Below are 24,091 nucleotides of genomic sequence, written 5' to 3' on the forward strand. Positions count from 1 at the left end.
GGGAATTCCCGGAGATGGTACCTCTCCGCCCGAATCAGAAGTGCAGATGGCGTTGCCGGAGGCGGCAGTTGTGACTCCAATCTGGGCCTCGAAACGCGCGCAAGTCCTGAACTCTGGAAAATGTCCACGATGTCCAAGAGACGCGCTCGGGTGTTGCTGCTTCTCCAGGCTGATGACGTTTCGCGCACAGGGTTACATCCCGAACAGGGAGGCTCAGAAGATTAACCCCCTCCCCACTTGCGGGGGGGTTGACGGGCGCCAAGCGGGGGTTTGATGAAGAAGAGAGAAAATCAGCGGGATCGAGAACTCGGAGATCACATCTTGAAATTGCGTGGCATTGTGGCCTTGGCTGGTCGTTCAACCACTGAAGTCTCCCCTCCTCCTCCTCAACCCCCCAGCCCACCCTGGAGCCGAGCTTCCGGGCTTTCACAGACACGATCAACAGTTGCTTTGCATCATGGAAATTCCAGAAAACCCAGAGATCTCGTCGCTGCTGCGACATGGTAGGACTCTTGCTGGGTGACTATCAGCTTGACAAGGCCCCAAGCCTGTACTCACCTCGTGCCAAGATATCTCGCCATATAAAATTGCGCTGCCATCTTGTGAGATGGCCGGTGATATAGCGGGAATTGGCCAACTGACCGGAGGCAGACATCGAAGCCATTTTGGGGCAAGCTCACTGGGACAAGGTCCTCAACAGTGCCCAATTGGGACATGTAAAGACGGCACGAGGGGTGGATTTCCGGAGCTCTCCCATCTGAAACAGATATCGCCAACACTGAAGGACCCCGCTTCACCGAGTCCTGATCTTGGTCTGTTCAGGCCTGGTCTTCATGGTATGTCGAGATTGTAGAGCAAGAGAGAATAGATTATGTTGTTCGACTCATTGGCTGTCCGGCCACCCGTCTTGTTTGGTAGGTCGTGTATCATTGCAAGGGACAAATCAGGCTTTATGGTGGTAGCAGGAACAGGTGCAAGGGAACCAAGATGCGGGCACTGAATCTGGAGCACTGGAGCACTGGAGCACCCTGCCATGCATCCCCATCTGTCAAATATACGACAGACCTGAACATGCCCTTTCTCGCCGCGCAGCCAGACCGAAGCAGGAGGGAGGTTGGCGGGTGCAGGAAGAGACGTCTGTAGGCTGGGATCAGACGCTCTCCAGTCTCACTGATCTCTCAACGATGGAGCTGGCGCAACGTCTCGCTCTGGGCAGCCCCGCTTTCTTGCTCCTGTGCTCCCTGAACAGAAGGGAAGGGGGCAGGGAGGGTTCCCTGGCTCAGGCGCATGCACCTCATGTAACAACCAAGACTTGTTACATCTACAAAGCAACCGCGCCCCATCCAGTCCCTCTCTTGTCTTGCTCCCATCTTCTTGCCTTCTTCCAGTCGTGTTTCGACGTCTACTTATACGTCTCGGATTCTTTCCAGCCTCGCCAGAGCGAGAGGCCAGACAAACCCCAGGAAACACGCCATCCTTTGAGCCAGGGCAGGCTGGTTTCTGCTGGGCCCATTTGTGTGGCTGTCCAACTCCCTTTCTTTCAGTTCAGCTTTTTCCTTTCCTTCCCACCCACCACCCCCCGTTTCCGAATTATTCCCAACCGACAGCCGGCTGCTCTCGCCCCGTGTCTTGACTTGATTGCTCTCCCATAGCCCCCCAGACAGAACCTCACCGCGGCACATCACTCCTGGACCACACAGCATTGGAACGGCATGGCACCCGCAATCTCCGCATAGCAACACTCTTGCCGTCGACCCTCGGTGGGCTACTGCCCCATAGCCCACTCCTGGCACCATGGGAAACGCCCAGTCCACTGAGACAGCCCGGAGGTATTCCCAGAAGCTGTCCAAGCCGAAAACCAACAATCATGCCACAGCCGGTCTGCTGAGCCCCAGCGGCTCCTCAAATAACCCCAAGAGATACTCCAACCGCCCACTGCCAGATCCTCCATTGTCTTCTCCCTCGCCAGTCTCTACCCCAACCTCATCGGTTTTTGACCAGGCCGACACTGCCCAGACACGCAACGGCCGCAGTGCCTCGTTCACATCAGTCCCAGCTCTGCAACAGGAATCCAAACGAAGAAGCCTGTTCCGCGTGAGGTCAACCCAAGTTGTGCCTGACGCTGACCATCGGGATAGCATTGGGTCGGGATCGAGGATGGTGGATCTGATGAACAGGGCCAACTCGTTGACGTATGAGTCGGCAGTCGCATACTATGGGCCGCCCGAGCCTGAGGAGTACGTTCTGTGTCTGTGGGCGATTGCTATTGCTGGGTCTTGAAAGTCTTGCTAACATCTGTCTGCACAGGTGGTCATCCGAACCTAGAACCCGGACATCTTGGAACTATAACTTGACGTCATATGAGGCTAAGCGTTTGTTGAATCTCGTCGAAGAACCAGGGCTTGAACATGCGACGACCATGTCAGAGAATCGGATGACGGTTGTCACCGAGACGACGTGGAAGAGCTCCAATCCGACGAACCCTCCGAGCACCTCGGTCACCCGTGCCAACTCGGAAGTCTCGCTCTACATGCCTGTTCGACGAAGATCCATCATCCAAACGCCAGGCGTTGCTACCCGAGCAAATTCGATGCGCAGCGTTCCCGGACAACCGAGATTCAATCCACGATATAGTCACCCTCCTACCCCAAGTCTGTCCAGGCAACCGTCTTTCGACTCGTACCGAGATGGAATTGTTTCTATGCCGCCTCGGCTTGATGATATCGGGTCGATTCCCAGAGCGGTAACGCCGCGCGAGGAAGATTACCAGTCAATTGGTGGTTATAAGTTGGGTTCTTTGCGTATCACGAACGGGCCCGCCAGCCCTTCGAGTCCGGAGGTGGAGAGAAAAGGTGGAAGTCGGTTCAAGTTGGGGGGAGATGATGACTACTTTGCCAACACGACAGCTTCGGACCAGAGCAGCACGACAAACCCCACTACCGCTGCACTACCACCGACACAACAACAGCCAGATGCTGCGGGACTCAGTCACACGACCACGACCGTTGTAAGCCAGCAGACAAGCGTTGTCTCTGACGGCGTCTCTGTCACGAGCACTCGACAATACTTGAAGGAAGTCAACATCAGCCCGCTCTCTGTCCGTTTATCTCCTCCGACAAGCCCGCGACTGCAGACCACATCCAAGCATACCGCCCAGGAGGATTCACTGTTCGAGGATGATGTTCTGTCGGAGATTGCAGCTGCCGAGATTCTGGACGTTCGTCTGGATCCCAGTGCAAAGCCATCTCAAGTCACTCCGACCAAGGCTCTGTCCAGAAGCGACAGCGGATTCATCTCGACGACGAGCCCCTCCCCCGAATCCCCGCACAAGCCATTGACAAAAGCCGATTCCGGCTATAGCTCCAATGTTTCTCTCCGCTCCTTCAAGGCGAAGGATCAACCTTCTAAGAAGGAGAGCATGCGCTCGCTTGAGGGCCGGTCGGAAGCAAACCGCCGGAGCAGCTCAGTCAGATCCGATGAGCGGGAGCAGATTGTGCCCGCCTATGTCATAGCACCACCGAGAGAAGCACCGCCTCCTCCAGTACCTCCGAAAGATGCTCGCCGCGAGAGCCCGGGTCCGTCGCCCAACCCAAGGTCTGCCAGACAATCGAGCCGCTCCACCAGCAACCTAGCTCCGGAGAGTAGCCTCAACAGAGCGGGAAACTCTAGGGAGCCGCTTTCTCTGACTCCAATCAAGAACCTCCGATCTCGTGATCGCGGACCAGCGTCTCCCGAATCTGTCCCCACTCCTGTCAGTGCCAAATCGTCAAAGTCTGACAACTCTACCTTGAGCATTGGGACCAAGCCTCAGAAACCCAACAGACTCCAGAGACTCCTAAGCAGTGCTCGTCGCTCTGCAGCTGGCCCACTGGAAGCCCATGCGACACATGCTGTTGGGCAGAACGCCATTCCGTCGATACCGAGAGAGGTGGAAAGCAAGCTTCAGGAGCACAATGGCAGGTTTCCCATAACAACCAAGAGGCTGGCACTGAGGCCTCGAGCCAGTTTGGATACTCTGAAGACCATTTTCAGTGTTGGAAGCATGGAGGCTAGTCTCGATGCCCTTCACACGGCTCAGAAGCCCCCTGCTACTGCTGAATCAGGAGCAGAGCACAGCGCAAAGGAGAGTTCGTGGAGGCAAACCATGCACTCTGTGCCCACGCACATTGCCCACGTCGCCTCGCAAGTTATGCCGAAGAAGCCCATCGTGCGGAAGCCTGTAGTAGCTCGGCAGAGTCTTGAGAACCGAAGGAGCATGGATGGCAGGCCACGGCTTGTTTCTGAATTTGCCAACAGCTCGCCTAGGCACTCTCACGAAGCGACACTTGATGCTCTGGTGGGTGGTCGTGCAGTCATCTACTCGCCCCCAGACGAGGACCAGGAGGATACGAGGTATGCCATCGCGCACACCGAACTGCTTGCTTCGCTTCCATCACCCTTGCTTCCTAGCCCACTCGCCAAGGCGATGTCCATGAGCAGCAAGACCAACACACCACCTCCGGTTAGTATGGCGACGAGGCGCCAGATGTCCCTCCGCGTGCCACCGCCCTTACGATCACAGTCTTCCAACTCGAGTCTTCACCGCACGGCCAGCCGCGAGAGCATTCAGAGCTATCCTGCTGCTCAATCCCTCTCGAGGAAGCCCAGCAGGGAGAGTATTCGCAGCTACCCATCATACCAGCAAGGAATGATTCCGGACGCGGCTCTGCCCTCTGCTGCACCCACAATGGATCCCCGCCGCCTTTCAGCATTCCGTCAGTCGAGCAACAGGCCCCCCGCCTGGGAAGTTCAGTCCGAGTACGGCGGACTTTCCCGCCAGCCTTCATACACATCGATGAATGGTGGCAGCAGGCGGGGCTCACTCAGCTCAGTCCAGGAGCACGAAGAGGATGTCATCAAGCGCCCTAGCAGCGCTCAGCCATGGCAGATGCGGTCAAGTCAGCAGCAGCAGCCCTTGAGGCACCGGGCCAGTCACGATGAGTGGAACCAGTTCGCAAGACGGCCACAAGCTGGACATCCTCCCTCCATGTCCAACGGCTACACAGCAACCGCCAAGTCAGTGTATGAACCGCGGTATGCGCAACAGCAACACACCCCGGCCAGCACTTGGAGCCGGAGTCAGCTTGATGCCTCGGCTGGGCAGTGGTACCAAGATGCATCTTACCCCCAGGTGCCACGAGGACATTATCGCAAGCGCAGTATGAGCTTGCAAAACTCGTATGGACCAAAACCTCCCTACCGAGTGTTGCATAGCTACAACTCGCCCGCCTATCGCAACGCCCCTATTTGGGGATGATGTGAGCGGGCACCCACACACACACACACACAAACGCATGATTATTTCCTAGCGTTGTCGTTTTTTATCATGATATCCCGCATAGACGGCGCTTCCTTCTTTTTTCCGACGGACGAATGTCGCAGTCGTCATTATGAACATCCACATCACACATCGCTATCCGCGAACTTTTCCGTCAGGCATTTCCTTGCAACTTGTTAACTTCTAATACCGGCTTGAATAAGGCTGTGTAGGAACTATTGTACATTTACCATGGAAACATATCTGCACATTTTACGGATTTTTATTTTTGTTGGGAGTGGCGCTTTTGTTTTATTTTGTTTAAGGGGTAGGGAAGGAGAGAAAGCATACATTTATACCCAGTTGGAAGTTGGAATAGGGGAGAGTTTGGTTCACAAAGAGAGGAACGGACGTTTTTTTTTTTTTTTTTTTTTTTTTTTTTTTTTTTTTTTTTTTTTTTTGAAATATTGAAGGGGATTTCTGGATGGAGGTGGTTTGGTCTGGCCCAGTAGTGTGGTGGTGATTGTGGGAGAGGGGGAGGGGGACTTGGCTTGTATTATTTATATACATATTCGTGTACCCTCCAACCTCCGTATATGCGTGGGGTTGTTGAGGGGGAGAATAAGAGACATTTTGAGATGTGATCACTTTGTTCTTTGCCTGTGTTCTGCTTCTGTGTTTGTGGTGAGAGTGGGGGATGCTTAGGGGTAGCTAGTTGCAAAGATGACTTGCCCAATGGGCGCGGGTTACCAAGTTTTCGGGTCAGCGTGTTGCTTATGTGGTGATGGTGGTGTGTGGGTGGGTGTTCCGAATTGGGGAGAGTTCCTGCATGTTTGTTTCCAGATGTGGTGTGTATGGGTGGTGAGCAACGTTCTTTCGGTGTCTCCGGTGTCAGGGGTGACTGGCGTACGGTAGAAGGGGGGCGAGGGATGGGAAAGTTGAGCGAAAGAACGTACGGAAGAGAGAGCTAGATGGAGGACTATGATCGAGTGAGATTGCTGAACCCACTGTCGCCATTACTTACCACCCGTCACCAGGTATATCATTTGTGGGAGACTTGTGTCATGTTTCTCTCGTCGGTTTCAAAGCGGCCCGCCGGCGTATCCCGGCGAGAAGATGGCAACAGTCACATATCCAGACAGAGGTCAGTACGCCGTCCGTTCTGGAAAATCCAAGTTTGGGTTTTGTGGTTGAGTCAAATGTCAGGGTCGTGGTGGGGGAGCGGAGGGTTTGGTACCTGACTACCCTGAATATGCGTTGGAGTGGAGAACCTGTATGCAGGTGAGGCTGCTCCGAGGCTGTGCTGCTTGTCTAAAGATTATCTTCGGGGTTGGGTTCGACAACAGACGTCATTATCTCCTGTTAAAAGCTTCCCTCTCTACTCGAGATTCGACGGGTGACTAGGCGAACCCTTGCTGGAGTACACACCGGTAGATCTGAGTAGATATTAGACGGACTTTTCAGTTGTGACATGTGTCACCGGGGAGGGAAGTGGGCATGCCGCTGCAGATGCTCGAGGGTCTGAGGTTCGGAAGGCCCTGCAGATATACATCGAAGATCGGATGGGTTTACAGGGCACCGCAAGGTCCGGCCGTGATGGCGGCCGCGGGGCGTTCCTTTCGGCTTTTGTTGTTGATCGTCAACTGCGGGAGGGCAGTGCGTGCCTCGTTCCTTTTCGTCCTCTTTGCGGGGGAGCTACCTACAGCTGCGCTACTGTATGGTACTTTTCTTGGGTGGTATTCGCTTGTGTAGCCAGCCGTGGGAATCTTCAGGTGACAAGAATCAACAGGTTCGAGGATAATATTCCTCAGGCATCTCCAACCCAGTTGAGAGATGTCAAAATGATGGAGACACGGCGGATTCTGCGGAAAAGAACGTGAAGGCAACTGATGCTAGGCCCAGCCGGACAGGACCGAAGCTGCTGCGTTGCGGTTGTGTGGTTGGGTCCTGCGTGGTGTCTGCTGTGCCTCAAAACTGAGGAGGCTGTGCGTATGCGGACTGGGCCGAGTTGGCGACTTGAACCACATACTCTGTGTGGGTAGTCATTCGCCGCGTGGGTGATTGCTACAGCAGTAGTTTGGCAAGTCAGTGTGCTGGATTGGGTATGGAGAAGTCCATTGGTTTGGTCAAGCATTTTGGCCTCGTTTCTGCCCAAGGCGACCACGGCGACGACTGCGATGTTGATTTGATGATGTGTTTTGCTTGAACTAGCCCCCTTATTCCAGCGGCACAGTGCTATAGAGAGCGCAACGATATTTCTCTACCGCGCTTGGCTGGGCCGGTGTCAATTTGCTGAAGTTTGAGTGACGTTACCTTAGCTAATGTAAGATGCTGTGTCCTCAGAAAGACTCTAAATCAAGGGGCCGAACAGACTGGCAGCAGCTCAGCCACGACAGGCATCAAAATCGAGTGGATGGAGATGTCCTTGAGCCAAGGGCACGAGATTCGATAGGGCTGATGGGGAACAGCAGTCTCCTTGGCAGAACAGGTGGTCGATCTGGAGAAAAAGTCAGCAAAATGGTTGGAGAATGTGTGAGCAAATGCCCAAAAGGGACCGCTGCTGTGTTGGAGAAACAAAAGATTCCCCACCTTTTGAACGAGTTTGTTGCACAGCCATGATCGCTGTTACGCTGGGCTGGGGAGGTAGGCCTTGTTCTCCAGGCGCGCCCAACTTTGGGGGATGGATTCGGTACGCAGCTCTCTTGATGCTGCTTTGGGGCCATCTCCGGATGGCTTGGACCAGACGTGGACGTGATTACCTGAGAATTGACGGCTTTGGCCAGAGGAGGGATGGATTACAAAGCGTATATGGCTTGTGTGTCAAGCCGTCGTGTGGTTTTAGTCCCTGAACCGTATCTTCGGGCCACTCGTGGTGTGGGTGGTGGTGGTGGTGGTCGTAGGACAGGGATCAGCGGAGGGCGGGGCATTTCTCGTGGATCCATTGGCGGCAGCGAACTCTTGATGCGGGACAAGGCTCCGCTTGGTCGTCGGTACTGCTGACATCCCTGCCCCCGTTGTGCTTATCCTCTACCACCCTTCCCCAAAAGAAAGGCGCCGCCTCGTCCTTTATTTTTCTTCATGGCTCGAGGCTCTCACTCCCACACCTCTTCTTCCCTCCATCCCAAACCTCGCTGTACATACCCGTCTATCGTTGACTACGCACGCCTACAAACTCTGCGGCTGGGCTGGCTTTGGCTGCCGCAATCCCCCAGCCTCACAGACGAGCCAATGTGTCGATAGCCACAGGCCCCCATCCAACACGCACCGTGACTGCCGGGAACCTTTGACTGCGAATCCCAGAAGCTTGTGTATTTTCAGACGGCGGGTTTTGCCAGTTGGCAATCGCCAGGCAAAATGTTTTGCATAAGGGTAAGTCTGTGCCGTTCTTTGTTCTTGGTAAGCCGTTGGGAAATACTACCAGGCAGGAGGCTAATGCATGGCGTGGGATTGCAGTTCGGGCGAGAAGAGCCGTCCAAGAAAAAGGGCAAGGGGAACTTTATTCGCAGAATGACAACCCTTCGACGCGGAGCTCCCAGTCAGGGGAGATCGGCCATGCTCCAAGCTGCCCTTATGTCGGCTGGGATGGGTGGAAATATACGGCCACATTTTACCTGCCATGACTCCATCAGAAGACACATCCTCTACGTCTACAACATCGCACGAGGGTCCGAAAAGACACTAAGAAGAGAAAAGTTCGAGGCCTTTCTCAAGGGAACACAGGGCGCCTTATGGGTGGAGCCGTTGACCCAAGAGTCGTACTCTTTCCAAGACTTCTTTTGGGTATGGAGTCAAAATGAGTCGGCGTGGTCTGCCGTGAGGAGGCATGAGGAATTAGACGCCTCAAAACCGATCAGCAACTACTTCATTAGCAGCAGCCATAACACATATCTGGATGGTAATCAGCTCTCGTCCAACAGCACGGCTGATGCCTATCGCGAGGTTCTCAGCAACGGTTGCCGTTGCATAGAGATTGACGTCTGGAACAATCCCAACTCCCGTAGTACCTCCCGAACACCCTCCAAATCGCCACAAATGGAACACCGGCGTCAGTTTTCATCCAACTCAATACCGCGAATTGCGGCTGAAAGGCTCGATGCCCTCATGAGCAGACACAGCCGTAGCCCTAGCGCCCCCCAAAGCGCCTTCTCATCGCTCGAATCCAAGCACAGCCGGAGTCCAAGCGCCGCCCAAACCACCTTTTCGACTCTAGAAACGCGAGAAAGCTCTACCACCCTCGATCCGCGAGACCTCGTCGGAAGCCGATCCCGGGCCTCCTCTCGCTCCAAGGAGGACAAATTCAACGGTGAGCCCGTCGTCCACCACCACGGCACCATGACCTCCATGATCAGCTTCCGCGAAGTCTGCATCGCCGTCCGCGAAACCGCGTTCCAAAGGAACCCCCTGCCCATCATTGTCTCCCTCGAAGTTGGCGCCGACAAGGAACACCAAGAGATGATGGTCCAAATTATGAAAGAGGAGTGGGACGGCTACCTCCTCGACAAGCCATTCGATCACATCGACCACATTACACAACAGCCAAGGCTCAATGAACTCTACAACAAAATCCTCATCAAAGTCAAGCGCATATCTGACAAGCAAGTCGAAGACGAGATTGAGCGCGGGAGGAAGCTCGGAATCAGCTCCATCAGAGCCAAACCGCCCATTACCAAGCCCCTGGCCGACCTGGCGATCTACACCCACAGCGAGCACTTTGACGACCACCAGTCCCTCCACTCCCGCACCCCATCCCATATTTTCAGCCTCAGCGAAGACTGCTTCCACGCCTTGGCTCACGACGCTACCAAAATCCGAACCCTCCTCTCACACAACCGCGACTTCTTCATGAGGATATACCCCAAGGGTCTCCGCGTGGACAGCAGCAACCCCGACCCCTCTTTCCACTGGAGAAGGGGGGTCCAAATGGTAGCCATGAACTGGCAGCGCACTGACGAAGGGATGATGATCAACGACGCCATGTTTGCGAACACTCACGGCTGGGTGTTGAAGCCCCCAGGACTGTTGAGTGACGAAAACGTTGACGTGGAGGACATCCCCAGGCGAACATTGGATTTGCGAATTACCGTCCTGGCAGGGCAGGCAATTCCCTTACCGCGGGACAGGAGGCAGTTAGGCGGGGTGGGGGTGATGGGGGATAGGAGATTCAGGCCGATGGTGAAGGTTGAGCTGCATGTGGAGAAGCAAAAGGGGGGGAATCAGGATTTGGTCAAGGAGACGGTGGTGGCGGAGACGGATAATCCTGATTGGGGGTATGACAGCAAGTCGTTGGACTTTTTTGAGGTGAAGGATGTGATTGAGGGGTTGAGTTTTGTGAGGTACGCTTTTTCTTTCTTTCAGGGGAAACCGAAGGAGAGGAGTTTTCCTCTGCGGCTTTCCGTCCTGGCCGGCCGTTGTCGTTTGCACATCACGGAAGCCGGGCGCGTTCGGAATTGTGCAGCGCAGAATGAGGCCAGAACAAAGTCCGGGAGAGGGCTGGGCGGAGCGGGAACCGGCGAGATGAACGACAGACGGGGGGCATACGGAAGACGAGAAAAAACAATTTCTTTGCTTCTGACCGCCTCGCCGTCATGTCACGCAACGGACAACCGCCTCCCGCTCCGTTCCGGAAACCACACCGCTTCTCATCCCGCCCATCTGTGTCCTTTTATTGCAAGCAGTGGCTAACAGCAACACGCGCACAGATTCAAAGTAGAAGACAGCTCCTCCATCCGCGACAACCTCATGGCTTGGGCCTGCATCCGCCTTGACAGGCTGCAGACCGGGTACCGGTGTATTGACCTACTGTCCAAGACTCGTCGAAAGACGGAGCACGCGAAGTTGTTGGTCAAGGTTGAGAAGGTTTTTCGGGCTGAGACGCCTGCGTAATCAACACCCTCAACTGACCGGGGGGGAAAACACACGCCGCCGAATGTGTGACTCCGGAGGCCATCTTGCACCATTTCATTTCATTTCTGCTGGCATATTTACCATTTTTTTCTTTTTCTTTTTTTTTTTAAAATACCAAGGCAAGCAAGCAAGCGAAGCATAGATATCCTGGCGTATGTTTTGTTGTTTTCAGGAGGTTAGCATTCCCTTCTCATCAATTTTTATCAGGGAGGGCAAGTTTCTCTTTTCCCCCTTTTTTTTCAAGCGAAGCGGGCGTTGTTTCGTCGTTATATCCACTTGACTAGGCATTTTATCATTTTGATCAAAGCGGGAGGGAGTTGGCGATTTGGTGATCTGGTATTGTCGTTTATTTATTTACCATTTTTTTTTTTTTTTTTTTTTTTACTTCTATATGGGATGAGCTCGCAATGGGAGCCTTGGATGGAATGGATAAGGAGGAAAACTTTTGGAATAGGATACCCCATGAAAGTTGTTATTACAGACGTTTTTGTTTAGTTAGGACAGGACATAACAGGCAAAGCAAAACTGAGATTTGCATGGCGTCAACGTTGCGTCTTGAATATTTTTTTGGTGTACTCTTGCACTTGTGGCATCCTGATTGATATCAAGCATCTCGTTCATCCCAACTGTTGTCTCCGTGGTATGGTTTCCAGTTGCAACAGAGTATCTACCGTGTATCCCGTCCCAACTAGTCTCTGTGGCATGGTTTCCAGCAGTGATAGGTATGATAGGTGATGCGTCGTATATGTCAAGGCAACAGTTTCCGCGTATGTACACACGGATCTGTCGTGGCATGAATACACAAGAAAGAAGTCTGCTAGTCATCCTGTCACCACGGCTTCGTAAGACACCAGAGCCCAATCTAGACCGCCGCATTATTTCTGTCATTTGCCTCCCGCGCCCAAATGAGAGATATCTCATCACCGTTGTCTGCAAGCGGGACGATGCCACGGAGCCTACTCCCGCTAAGGGTGGCACAACGTTGAGGGGACCAGGTGGAAGCACCTACACTGACTACCTGGAGAAGTTTCGAGCCAATATGTGCAGAATGACCGGCGGGGAGGGTGCAAGCACAGGCAAGGCAGACGATTAGCAATTTGCTACTTAGACCCGGGCGCTGTACAAGATAGCTAGCACACGGTAAGATGTAGAGGATAGATGTACCTCCATGATGGATAGGAGGTATTTTCGAATCTTGTGCCTTTGTCTGTCTGTGTGGTAGTATCGATTCTCTTGTCAACAATAGGAAGCAGCGCCTCGGCGTTGCAAGGTAAAAAGGGTGACAGACAAGACACAACTGCAACAGGGAGCCATTCCGCGAGTTCTCATTCGTTCCCGACAGTCTGGCTCATGTTACCCTCGCCCGTAGAAGCACTGGCTGACAGCGTCCGCTGTGTAACAAGCTTTGCATGACCTAGCGTGCAGTACCCGAGGAACACTTCCCTGTGATGCCCTCGTGGCGCCGTTTCGTGGTCTGCCCAGTACAGAAGAGCAGGGAAAAGCGGGAAGGGGTTCCGGTTCTCGGGGGTAGTTACTTTTGTGTGACCCGAAATGTGTGGGAAGGGTTGATATGAACGGCCAGAGAACATTCTTCGCTCTGAAGATTTCGGGATTTCGGTGTCAACGGCGGCTGTCCACGTCGAGCTGGTTATCGCACAACTGGTGGTTGTAAGTGAGCCATCATTTCTGGCCGGCCGGAGACGAGCTTATCAACTTAACAAAACAAAAGATCAAGCTCCAGTCCGCCCCCACGCGAGATTACCGGCTGGTTGCGTAAAGTGCTGAGTGAGAGGGAATCGACAACCCTTTCACCGCCAGGCAGGGCTGGCCGATTGCATCGCAAACCAACCCGATATCAGGCCACAAAACCCTCCATCATGGACGGCGTGGTAACAAACGCAGGTTTCCGTTGTCTGGTGTCTATGCTATGGGACTGTGATACAAAGTTCGAGTCTCTGTCCTGCTTTGCACCGTCTCCAGCTGGTTATGGTGTCTTGAAGTCCACAAGCGTAGCACATGTCGGGATTAACCACCAGGCATGTAGGTCATGCCTGCGTGAGGCGCGGCAATGATCGCACCGTCAAGACAAAGACTACCGCCAGGTCAGCTTGGCCAGTGGGGGTCTGCGGTGTTTCTTACCTGGATATCTCCCAAAAAAAGCACTGGCTTTATAGCAGGAAAAGGAGCAAACGGTCTGTCATTGACCCTTGAAGAAGAGTAGTTCCCCTGCAGCCAAGAGCATCGGAGGGGCCCAAGTGAGATGGAATCGATCTCACAGATGGCATTCGCAGCTCATCAGGGATGCGGTGCCGAGATCGTGATGATTTGCAGCGATGGGGAACCCTTGAAGTCCCAGCAAATCACTGGTGGCTGTCGAATCCGGTTGTTTTCTTGCGTCCCGCACGAGGCGCTGATTGGCCAGACGCAGCCTGAATGTCTCACCAGCCCAGCAGCGCACAGGGGGGCAGAGCGCTGATGATACCCCAGTTCCGTGACGACTTCTTGTCGTCGACTTGCGCATGCACGAATCACAGTGTGAGTAGGCTTTCGGCGAGCCGGTTGAGCTAATACTTGATGGAAAGCAGAGAAAAGAGAGGGTGAGCCATGGAATCTGTCTGAGCGCTAATCAGAAGACCAAACGTGACTTGAGGGGGAGGAAAGGAGAGGGCAGAGCTCTTTTCAAACGGCGGGGCACAGAACCGACGATATGACCACTCACCACCATCCATCCGTCTGCTTGCCCTGGTCAAACATGACAGAAGACGGGGGCAAAAAGAACGAACGGGATCTGGACCACCGGATGTGGCACAGGCGGAAACCAACGGCCGACAGCCGATTGCTCACCGAACTTATGCTTTTGTCTTTTATTTTCAAACGGCTGTCACCGGAACGAAAACATGGGAAACGAACGACGCATCGAATCGAATCGGAGCTATCACAACTCCCATGCTTTTACCAGCTGCCACCCGCGGCTGGTTGCAGGTATTCTGCGATCAGGCACTCGAACGCTAACGTGCCAGTATGCAAACAACCTGTGTAAATACCTGAAATCAACAGCCTAGGGTGGGCGGGGACACTTGATGTACGAAGTATGCGCTTCCTATGCTATCACGCGGTCCGACACTGTTTGAGAGACACTACGAGCACCCTCGATGAGCATCCATTGCCCTAAGCTTGGACTGTACTGTGCTGTGCTTGTACTGGGTGCCCCCAAAGTCGGCCCGGAGCGTATTCCCTGTTCTGCGTTTGCAATCCTGGTATATCTTTGAATCGTGGGTAGTGTAGGTGTGGTAAGTTGTGCGTAATGGTGGCTGAACCGGCACCATCCGTAACAACGGCCGAGAGATCGGAGCTCACCAGGGTCTGTCATGTCATTTTCTCCCCTTGCTACCCGCCGGCTTGTGGGGCTTCGAAATCCCTTTCCCTTTTTTCTTCCCCTCTCCCTATTCTTTGTTTGTACTAGAGCAAAGATGTCACTTCTTGTCTCCTACCCCTCGGTGGAACCAATCCACCTGTGGCTATCAAAAGGCAAGGCAACCCAACTGGCACCTGGAACACTAGCATGCTATCTGCATGTCCCCGTATTCTTCCACCGGAAACTCACCGGCGATCAGACGACGAGTTCCCGTTGTGTTCCTGAACGCCTCGAATCCAAGAGACTGACGACAATCGTTGGTGATAGCCGAGTTGCTTCGTTTCTTGTCCCCCCTGCTGTTAGCCTCGTTCGACACCCAACCTAGGAGCTTGTGACGTTGACGCCACCGGACACAAAAGTATAAGTATCTACAACATCCTTTTTGGCCATCTGTCACATCTCAAGCACAACAGCCATATCTCGTCCTCACTTCGAAACCTCATCCTATCTCTAGCACTCGAGACTCGCTCAATTCCGGACTCCCACGCTCTGAAACTTTGTCATTACAACCTCTAGACCCAAAGCCTCCTCAGAAAGACGACCGCGACACTTCAGAAGCCTACAGTCACCTCACCCTTCACCATGTCTATCACAAGTGGTCAGTCGCCAGTCTGCCAGATGACTGTTTCTCAACCATCAGATAACACCGATCAGGGACTGGTAAGAAAGACCAACGATAGCCCGATAATCCAGGGTGAATCATCTGTCTGACCGTTCTGCTAGTTTCCCGGTGTCCGTTGCCCTACATGTGCGGCCAAGGGCCTCGAGACCTGGGTCATCGAGGGTCGAGCCTGCGGAACTTGCGGTACACCTTGTCTATAGAGAGCTGGCTCAATCACCAAAACTGTATAATACAATTGGGACATCAACGGCGGTGTATGGGGTATGTAAAAGTTGGACATGGGGTTGTGATTTTGATATTCTTATCTGGTGGCTTTGGGGGGAGGATTGCTTCTTACTGGCGTTGCTTGGTGGCTGGGGGACATGAGAAGGGGATGAGAGAGAAAAGTTCGGCGTGGGGCTCAGGGAACTATTACGATAATATATTATTTGACTCATGATACCCTCAAATTCTGATCAACTTATGAGATCAACATGTATCAACATCATGTGAAAGGGATGTCACCTCGTCAACACTGTTGCCAGACAACCCATATTGCCTCGGCCACCTGTGGGCACCCTTCCCTCGGTAAATCAACACACTGTCCTCTCAATCTAGAAACCATACGCCTGCCAAGTTCGGCGACGTGAACAATACATACCACGTCCCTCCCGACAGTCTGGTTCCACTGAAACAGACAAGGACAGCGGCATCTGCCACAGTCATGCCCATGGTACAGGGACATAGAGAATCAGAAACATGCATCTACAAAGCAAGCTGAAGACTGCCGGCAGTAATCCCGAGCCAGAAGAGTCTAGTATTCCATGTTTCTCTGCATTGCGATGTGCAACGTTTCAGGGCTGTCGTGCTGAATGGGAAGGTGGCCGGTGTCTGTGTTTGGTGTGGTCTCACATTTGTTGACGATCATCACCCAATCACCATGATGGGACTCTTCCCTTTTACCACCAGACTCGGCCAGTCTCTTTTCCTAGGCTCAGTGTTATGCCCATTGCCGACGACCATCACTTACAGTCCCAGTCACACTGCCTCGCATGTGTTTGCAGGGTTCGGGTACAGCAAGCAGTGTGAACAGTGAGCTTGAAAGGGGGGGAACAACTGCCGGTCCGTGGCCAGCTGAAACCCCACACCTAACCCACGCACCCACAGGAAAAAATGCTTATCTAATCGGACGTGCAAAATTCAACGTCCTCAAAAGCTCAATCGCCAATTTTTTTTTGCTTCTGCTTCCCAACTTCGCAACACAACGCAACACGACTCCAACAACAGCACAACATCCAGCCCGCGATGGCGCCGATGTTGATCGTCGGACAACTGCAGTGGTCTTTCGATCCCCAGTTGCAGGAAAGCTACACCACACAAACTGCTCGTATCACAAAACTGAGCCAGTGACGGAAAACACTAGCTTTTCTGCCCAAACGGTAGGTCGGATCTGCCGCAGGTCCATCTTCGACAATTTTCCTTTTTCTTTTCTTCTTCGTCTTTCGTTCGACATTGCACGACAATTTCGTCACTCTTATGGTACGCTCCTCCTCTCATCATCCGGTCATTCTCGTCTCGTCTTCTTGTGTCTCTCACTATGATGAGAGTAATTTGCGATTGATACCGTCTAGGTGGCTCACTTTCGCCGGTGCGGCTATACCTGTCGGCCAACTGATAGTATTTCTTACATATTCTGAATATGGAGACACAAGAATGCGAGACTTGTTTGACCTTTCACCAAATCATCAGACCATCAGATTAACAGTCTCCCAAGGTTTCTTAGTTATCCTCTTCAACCTTCCCGCTGTTAGGTAAGCGCCTCTTCCGTCTGTTACCAGTGGACTTGGTCGCTCAAAGGTCGGGAGAAAGCAATCATTTTGCGAGGCATCAAGTTCTTCACCTGACAGGCGTTTTTTGTACACTCATTGAGTGCCTGCTGGGTTCAATTAGTCTTTGATTGCTTACAAACTTTGATCTTTTGTGGTCAACTCTGAGCAGTCAATATCTGTCATCCCACTCATTCACAGGTTCAGTTGCAGTTTCGAGATGTTTTTCGGTGGAAAAATCTGGGTATTGTTATTGAATCAGTGAAGGAACGGGAAGGCAGGTATTTGACGGCCCGTGTTGTTTCAGCTTTGGGTTTGAGAAAGAAATATATAACAGAAGATTGTTTGCCTTGACTTTTTGTGTGCCCCTCGACTGCTGTGTGATTCTTTGCTAATTCACGCAAGTCCAATTCATCTTCTACCAGAACCCAGGTTCTCTCTATCCAGCATCCACTGGTGAGGTGGCACAGTGTGACGAACCCCTATCCAGAACCTCTTGAAAGGGATACTAGTCGAAGGCGCTTCTAGACAATCTAGTTCGGTGCGGCTAAACAGTGCACAACAATGGCTTGGTCTCAATCACAATAGTCTTGATACCGACGAACGTGACTTGCATTGCATACCGCGGAACGATCTGCTACCCATCTAGTCCCTCCGTATATATATAGCCCCCGGGACCCTGAGCTGATCATCCTGATCTGGCCCTGATCAGCCTGCACCAACAGACCCTTACCCTAACGTACCAGTGTGAGAGTCTGGGCGTGACAGAAATTTTCATTATCCTCTGATTTCTCTACCCTCCTCTACGTGGAGGGTGTGGTAAACATCGACGCCTCACACAGCTAACACCCTCAAGTAAACAACTCTACCTGCACCTGCGTCAGATGAACCTTGTGTGATGGAGCTTGAAGGGTGGCGGGGGACATGGCAGGCCGATTGATTGAACTGGTGTATCATCACAGAGAGAAGTTTCTTACCCAGGGATATCTCATCTATCAAGAACTGCCCTTCAAAGACTCATTTACTGCTATCGGCAGATGAACAGTCTCAGTCATCACAGTCAGGAGAAAACAAATGACAAGAGCATCAATCCATTCCCATCTAATTCACGCCCCTTACTCTCTCTTCCCTTTTCCCACCACCTTCAAGATGAAATTCACTGACAAGTACATTCATTGTCTTGTGTTACATTATCATACCAGTACAAGCAAGGGCCAAAATGCCTGCTGCTCCTAACTGCAATAATGACCTACATAACCAGCAACATACACCTCCAACTGTGATAATGCGAATACCTTAAACCTAACATCGTGATGGTGGTGTACAGGGAACCAGAGGAGACTAGAATGTGAGGAAAAGAGCCTGCAGTAGGATAAACCCAAGGGCCGCTGACAGAATCACAAGAGACGGGCCATCCTGCGCCGCTTTTGCTGCCGTAACTTGGGCTGGACCAGCACCCCAGATCGACGGTGGGATCGCGGGAATCGGCGCAACTGCACCATCACTGTCTGGTGGGTCGCCATATGCGCCCGCTGCCCCTGATTGTTGGAAATGGGGAGCAGCAGTGATTGCTGTGTAGAAAGACGTTGTAGTCTCGTCTGCGACTTGTTGCTGCAAACCCGCGCCCTTGGCTCCCAAGTATGCAACCGTGTTGGGAGGAGCGTACGCTGGAGGATCAAACGAAACAGCCGCCAACGGAACAGGGGCTGGGGAGGGTGGAGGAGGTGGTGCAGCGACTGTTTGAGTGATTGTCACATAGACTGGTGGTGGTGGAGGGGGAGGAGGAGGTGCAGGTGCGGCTTGGGCTGCATATTGTGAACCGTCGTCTCTGTTCCCATCTCCGGCTCCGGCTCCGGCTGGACAGCTTGTTGGAGCAATGGCCATTGGACTTGGGGTGCCCAAGATGAAGACTGTCTCGACCAGCGGGCCTTGCAAAGCAGGCTGAGAAGGTTGACATGCCTCATTGCCGTTCCCGTTACCGTTGCCGTTGCCTGCTGGACATGGTGGTGATCCGCCTCCGCCGTTGCCATAGCCTTCTGCCGGCGACTGTTGAGCTGAACTCAGACAGATGGTTGTTGTCTCGATGACAGTGAGTGTTTGGCCATTGCCTCCACCAGGAGGACCATATGCCGCAGGATCAGAGCCCCCATTCCCAGCACCCGCACCATAAGCCCCTTTTCCGCCCACGCCGCTACCACTTCCGGCACCAAAGTCATATGACCCAGCACCGCTGCCGCCGGCATTCGCACCTTGATAACCACCGTACGCATAGGAACCAGTACCTGAGCCCGAGCCGGCACCTGCTTGGGGAACTGTGACGGTCTGTGTCATGGTAACGACCCGAGGGGGAGAAGCACTGGGATTGCCAGCAACATGGTTTGGCGAATACTCATCAATGACATGTGTCATGTCAGAACTGGTGCCGGCGCCAGATAGAAGCCTTTCCGCATGTACCTTGGGGTTGGGCGAGGACGTCGTGCCATCGGTATTGCCATCGTCATAGTGAAGGTTGATGTTGAGGCCGATTGGGGGGTGGTGACCGTCTGGAGTCTCTGAGAATGTATTTGGCGAAAGTATCCTTGCTCCAGGAACCAAACTGCCTTGTCCTCCAGACCCAACGTCACCAACGTGGCCCATGTGCCGAGCGGCTTCGAGTTGCATTGGCGAATGGTGATTGATGATGTCGTTGGTGTCTGTTTCGTCGCTAGCTACAATGTCTTGAACCGTATTGACAGCCGAGGACGTGATGCAATTCCCCGTGACGGTTTTCAGAGCGGGTGAATATTCCACAGCGTTGCAGTTAATGAAGACACAGTGAAAAAGATTCTGTGTCAGACATTGTCAGTGGGTGAGGTGAAGTGAGCCTGGGCATCTCAGTAAAGGTTACCTGTAGATCCTGCTTTCGCTGGCAGATACAGCGGATGTCGGCACAGTTCGTGCTTTGAAGGAGTGGTTGTAGACAAATCTGGGCACAGGGAGGCAGCGATTCTTTGTTTTGTCGGGCCGATGAGATAGATGAAAATAGCGTAATGCTCCAGAGCACCGTGGACTTCATATTGAAGGCGAGAAACTTGTCGGTGATTCGAAGAGCTGCAAGCAAAGATATGATCTCCAAAAGGAGGTGTCAAACGACCGACGAGACAGAATTTGGGTACCTAATCCAAGAAAAGAACGACGTTCAAAAACACAGAGCGACTGTTGATGATGGAAATGTGATGGGAAGAGAGAAGAGGAAGACAGGACCCAAAGCTGAAATACTGGAAACCCTGGGCACCGGCACCGGCACCAAGAATATGGACGGCAGGAGCATGACATGCCAGAGCCTGCGATGTTGTGCCAGTAGCCGATCGAGGCAGGCACAACAACAACATGGACTGTTTCCCAGAATGACAATCCAATGGTGTGGTCCCGGGGGCGGGTCAGGAGGTTCTTTCCAAGCTGAATTGCGGAAGGACATCGTGCAACAGCTATCAGACGTACAAGCCACAAGAATAAGAACCGCAGTCATGGATGGTGGGAATTAGTGCGGAAACTGTGAACTTGGCCAGCGTTTGGATATCTACCAACAGACAAATCAAGAAACTCAAACTCCTCCCGAGCTTAGTAGAAGATGAGATCGATCGGGTGGTCGGGATCCGTATACTTGTCCTTGAGCTCCTTCCTCGACAGAAGCCTCACAAGCGGCATCAAAGTCTCCCTCATGTCCACAATCCCCCGCTTCTTCTGGTCAATATGTGAAGCATCAACAATTATTCTTTTGAGATGTGAAGTAGCGAGCGCCCCTTTTGCACAGTCAGCATAAGAACGTAACAGTTGCTGGAAGAATACCTACCATTCTCGATGAGATCAACCAGGCGCTGAGGCGTGCCAACCGCCATGCCACTGCGGTTCTTTTGGAGAAAGGCGACCTGTTCTTCTACCTTGAAATGCTTGGCAAACTGGTGATAATCAGTCAGCCAACGTCATTGACTGAGAGTAGATATGGCTTCTTACCAGCTTGGCGACTGTGTTGCCCTTCTTTTGAAACGTCCTGAGTGCTCTGTGATTTGGTCAATTTAGCAGCTATCTCGATACAACAACTACACTCGTACCTACCTGACAGTATCAGCGGCTCGGAGACCGGCAGCCGAGACAACTAGTGTATGCGGCGCACCACACGTCTTGGATGCATTGTTGAGCTTCTCAGGCTCAGCTGAAAACTTCTCCAGGAAATCTGGTAGGTTTTCGAGATTTCTCGGCTTCTCATACGAAGTGATGTCTTTGATGGCGTTGGCTACATCATGGAGTTAGCCTTGTCCTGCAAGCCCCGTAAGTCGGAGTGCCACTCACCCGAAATGTAAAGATCTGAAAGCTCAATGTGACTGAGCTCTGTGCCAAAACGAGACGTCTTTTGAGCAATGTGATCAGCCAGGAGCTGGCCGTCCATCCGAGCGAACGCCTTGTTCAGACCAGCCTCGACATCCAGGTCGGCCTCATCCTCACGCTGCTTCTTCTGTTTCTTCTTTGCCTTCTTGACGAGTACACCCTCGTCGTCGATCTTCCTCTTCTTGCTCTGTACCTCGGGCGCCATTTAGAAGTTTTCGGTGTCGGTGTTTGGTGAACCCGCTTATAAGAGAACTCGAGTTTGAGAATGAGACCCGAGAAGTGCGTTACTGCGATGCAGTCGATAGATTGACGCTGTGTTTTGAGTCTAGTCGACAAAAATAGGAGGCTTCAGATTAGGTAAACAAGCATCGCCCAGATGATGAAGCGATCTGTTTCTGTTGTGGTGAATGAAAATGTTTCAAAGTGACCTTCAAAGAATCAAGCTTGGCAGAGTCGAGGGCGGATGGAATTTTTTTGGGAATAGCGGACAGTGTGCACAGGAGATGTATGGTTCTGGCACTGTATTTCTCAGTGTCTGCCGGCAACGGGGTGCCAAATTAGAACGGCCAGGCCCCCGAAACCCACAGTGCGAATTGTCTCGCGCCGGTGTTGCCCAGCAGGTGGTGAGGGTCCATGTTGCTCCTGCTTCTGAGTTCAGACTCTTGGGGGCGGAAGAGATATTCCCGGGCGACTTTGAGTCCTTCCTTCTACCTTTTGACCCAAAACCAGACAGGCACCCGCGTGAAGCAGGAGTGGCCGTGCCCTTACGGTGAGATGCAATTGACGTTCCATCAGATTGACATTGCTAGCAGAGTTCCTCATTTTGTACACTTTCTCACATGTATCGGAAGCATATGTCTGTCTCTTCGTGATACCCTTCTGGACCCTTCTGCCACAAAGGCATCTGAACTCCATCTTCACACCAGCATTCCGAGGCTGCTTCTCTTGACCCTCCTCTGGCAAGTCCTCCTAGCTCGATCCTCTGTTCATTACCACTCATCGATGTTTAGTTGCCTCTGAAGATCAAGAGGATGTGGTTACGACACCAAGGATAGGTATTTGCCAAGTTGACGGTGGCACTTGTCCAAAACCCGAACGGTCTGGATCTAGTGGGCAGTGAGAAGACGCCATCGTCCCAAAAAGCACTCTTGCATTCATCCAGTTTGTCATAGCTCCGAGTGGCGGTGCTGCAATCCCGATTGTTTTCCATGGAGCCCGAGGCTTCAGCATATCCTGTACGTCGTCACCTCACCTGGTCGGCTTTGTTTCCCGCAAGCTCAGACACACCGCTTCTCAAGACTGTTTAGTTTCCGACAATACGGAACAGACTAGTCTGGGGAGACAGTGGGTAGAGTGGCGCAAATATAAACATTCCCCATCACCAGACCAGTGCGAGCTCTGCATCCCTATCGAGTGACGAGGAGAAGATTCCCACGAAGAGAAGCAACTGCCGACTTGAAAACACCGGTGCCAGAACGCTCGGATAGCCAGGATCTGCCTCTGAAAGCTCTGGCCATCCCGACCCAAGCGGCAGCCTGTCGTAAGCCACCTGTACGTCGCCTTGTAGGTGTCAAATCCCAGCACCGACTACAGTTTCCTTCCATGTGTGCGTCATGGTGTGCCAAACCGGAAAACATGGGAAGACACAAGGGAAAAAGCAATGAGGTTGCTAACCCTAGGCCCCGCCGAGTGGTGTATGCCAAAAGCTCGGGCTTGAGCTATTGACTGGCATGGTCAGCGGATGACATCTGGGTCACTTGGAGATGATGGCCAGAGGGAAGAAAATGCCAGTCGGTGGTTCGTGGAAGGCGAGGAAACAAACACGACAAAGATACGAGCTGCCGCGTAACCTGCAGTGGCCATTGGTTTTCCAACATCGAGTTTGTTCCTTTTTCCGCGAGGTCCAAACGTTGTGCCGAGAACACCGCAGGACAGCTGCTGCCAACCAAGGGCGGTCTCTAGCGAGGGGTCCTGCGCAAGACGCATAGGTGATGGAATGAGAATGTGCACCTAGGGCGTGCAGCCAAGGGGCTAGCGAGTGTAAGGGAGAACCCAGCTCCGAGACCAGGTCAGACCTGCTGTCTCGAGGGGGAAAAGAAAGTGGCTTCAAGCTGCTGGCCTGGCTGTTGGAGCTGGTTCGGATCGACATGGTACCAGGAGACCGGAATCAAGAGTCAGATCAGGCAGAAACAATATGATCTGGTGTTTGTGCGTGCGGGGCCGGCCACAGCCAATCTTTGGGCCCTTGGGCGGCGAGATCAGCATCGAGAAACAAGGTGGAAGATCCATGAAAGGCCTCAGTCCACCTGCGTACCTGCACAGTCCATGTCTGTTCCTGCATGCAACAAGCCCTGGCTCTGTTCGCTGGCTGTCACGGCGCATCGTCGTCAAAGCAGCTGGCGTTGCGTTGCAGCAAGACAGCCAGGTATTGTTGGTGGATGCTGGTGGGCGGTGGGGGTTTAGATCCAGGTCGGTGATGGAATTGGTGGGACCCCTTGCCTTTTTGCTCACAGAAGCAGCCTCATGCAGCTCTGATGGTCCCTTTTTGGTGTCAGTTGGTCCGTTCGCTAGCCTTGCCCGCATCTATCATCCATTCACCAGAGCCCATTCCGATGCTGGGGCATGCAAGTGCTATGTAAAATTCTGGCAAATAAAAAGGGCGATCCAAAGATCTCCGAGACACT

At 52.9% G+C, this 24,091-nt stretch overlaps 4 protein-coding genes across 4 annotated transcripts; 2 read left to right on the forward strand and 2 right to left on the reverse strand.

The window, feature by feature from the left end:
• Nucleotides 1-1,334: 1,334 nt before the first annotated feature.
• Nucleotides 1,335-5,296, forward strand: QC763_118980 (uncharacterized protein; the record flags this gene model as incomplete). The annotated part of the gene is made up of 2 exons (XM_062908485.1): nucleotides 1,335-2,237; nucleotides 2,308-5,296. The coding sequence occupies exons 1-2, from the start codon at nucleotides 1,795-1,797 to the stop codon at nucleotides 5,294-5,296; spliced, it is 3,432 nt and encodes a 1,143-aa protein (XP_062771591.1). The 5' UTR covers nucleotides 1,335-1,794.
• Nucleotides 5,297-8,207: 2,911 nt separating this feature from the next.
• On the forward strand, nucleotides 8,208-11,560 carry QC763_118990 (uncharacterized protein). Its single transcript, XM_062908486.1, has 2 exons — nucleotides 8,208-10,629; nucleotides 10,996-11,560. Exons 1-2 carry the CDS (start codon nucleotides 8,651-8,653, stop codon nucleotides 11,177-11,179), a joined length of 2,163 nt encoding a protein of 720 aa, XP_062771592.1. The 5' UTR covers nucleotides 8,208-8,650; the 3' UTR covers nucleotides 11,180-11,560.
• Nucleotides 11,561-18,383: 6,823 nt separating this feature from the next.
• Nucleotides 18,384-19,703, reverse strand: QC763_119010 (uncharacterized protein; the record flags this gene model as incomplete). Its single annotated transcript, XM_062908487.1, has 1 exon — nucleotides 18,384-19,703. The coding sequence occupies one exon, from the start codon at nucleotides 19,701-19,703 to the stop codon at nucleotides 18,384-18,386; it is 1,320 nt and encodes a 439-aa protein (XP_062771593.1).
• An 808-nt stretch (nucleotides 19,704-20,511) lies between these two features.
• On the reverse strand, nucleotides 20,512-21,903 carry cms1. The gene is made up of 5 exons (XM_062908488.1): nucleotides 21,372-21,903; nucleotides 21,138-21,315; nucleotides 21,036-21,081; nucleotides 20,875-20,980; nucleotides 20,512-20,824 (listed from the first exon to the last, which is right to left on the reverse strand). Exons 1-5 carry the CDS (start codon nucleotides 21,610-21,612, stop codon nucleotides 20,643-20,645), a joined length of 753 nt encoding a protein of 250 aa, XP_062771594.1. The 5' UTR covers nucleotides 21,613-21,903; the 3' UTR covers nucleotides 20,512-20,642.
• Between the last annotated feature and the right edge of the window lie 2,188 nt (nucleotides 21,904-24,091).

This window comes from Podospora pseudopauciseta, chromosome 1, assembly GCF_035222475.1.
Source record: "Podospora pseudopauciseta strain CBS 411.78 chromosome 1, whole genome shotgun sequence".
Taxonomy (NCBI): Eukaryota; Fungi; Ascomycota; class Sordariomycetes; order Sordariales; family Podosporaceae; genus Podospora; species Podospora pseudopauciseta.

Excerpts from the sequence above, each read along its gene's own strand:
- QC763_118990 (XM_062908486.1), top strand. The coding sequence starts at position 8,651 with ATGTTTTGCATAAGGGTAAGTCTGTGCCGTTCTTTGTTCTTGGTAAGC. Across the intron at positions 10,630-10,995 it reads GAGGGGTTGAGTTTTGTGAG|ATTCAAAGTAGAAGACAGCT; the intron begins GTACGCTTTTTC and ends ACACGCGCACAG.
- cms1 (XM_062908488.1), bottom strand. The coding sequence starts at position 21,612 with ATGGCGCCCGAGGTACAGAGCAAGAAGAGGAAGATCGACGACGAGGGT. Across the intron at positions 21,082-21,137 it reads CGAGCCGCTGATACTGTCAG|AGCACTCAGGACGTTTCAAA; the intron begins GTAGGTACGAGT and ends ACCAAATCACAG. Across the intron at positions 20,981-21,035 it reads GCAACACAGTCGCCAAGCTG|TTTGCCAAGCATTTCAAGGT; the intron begins GTAAGAAGCCAT and ends GATTATCACCAG.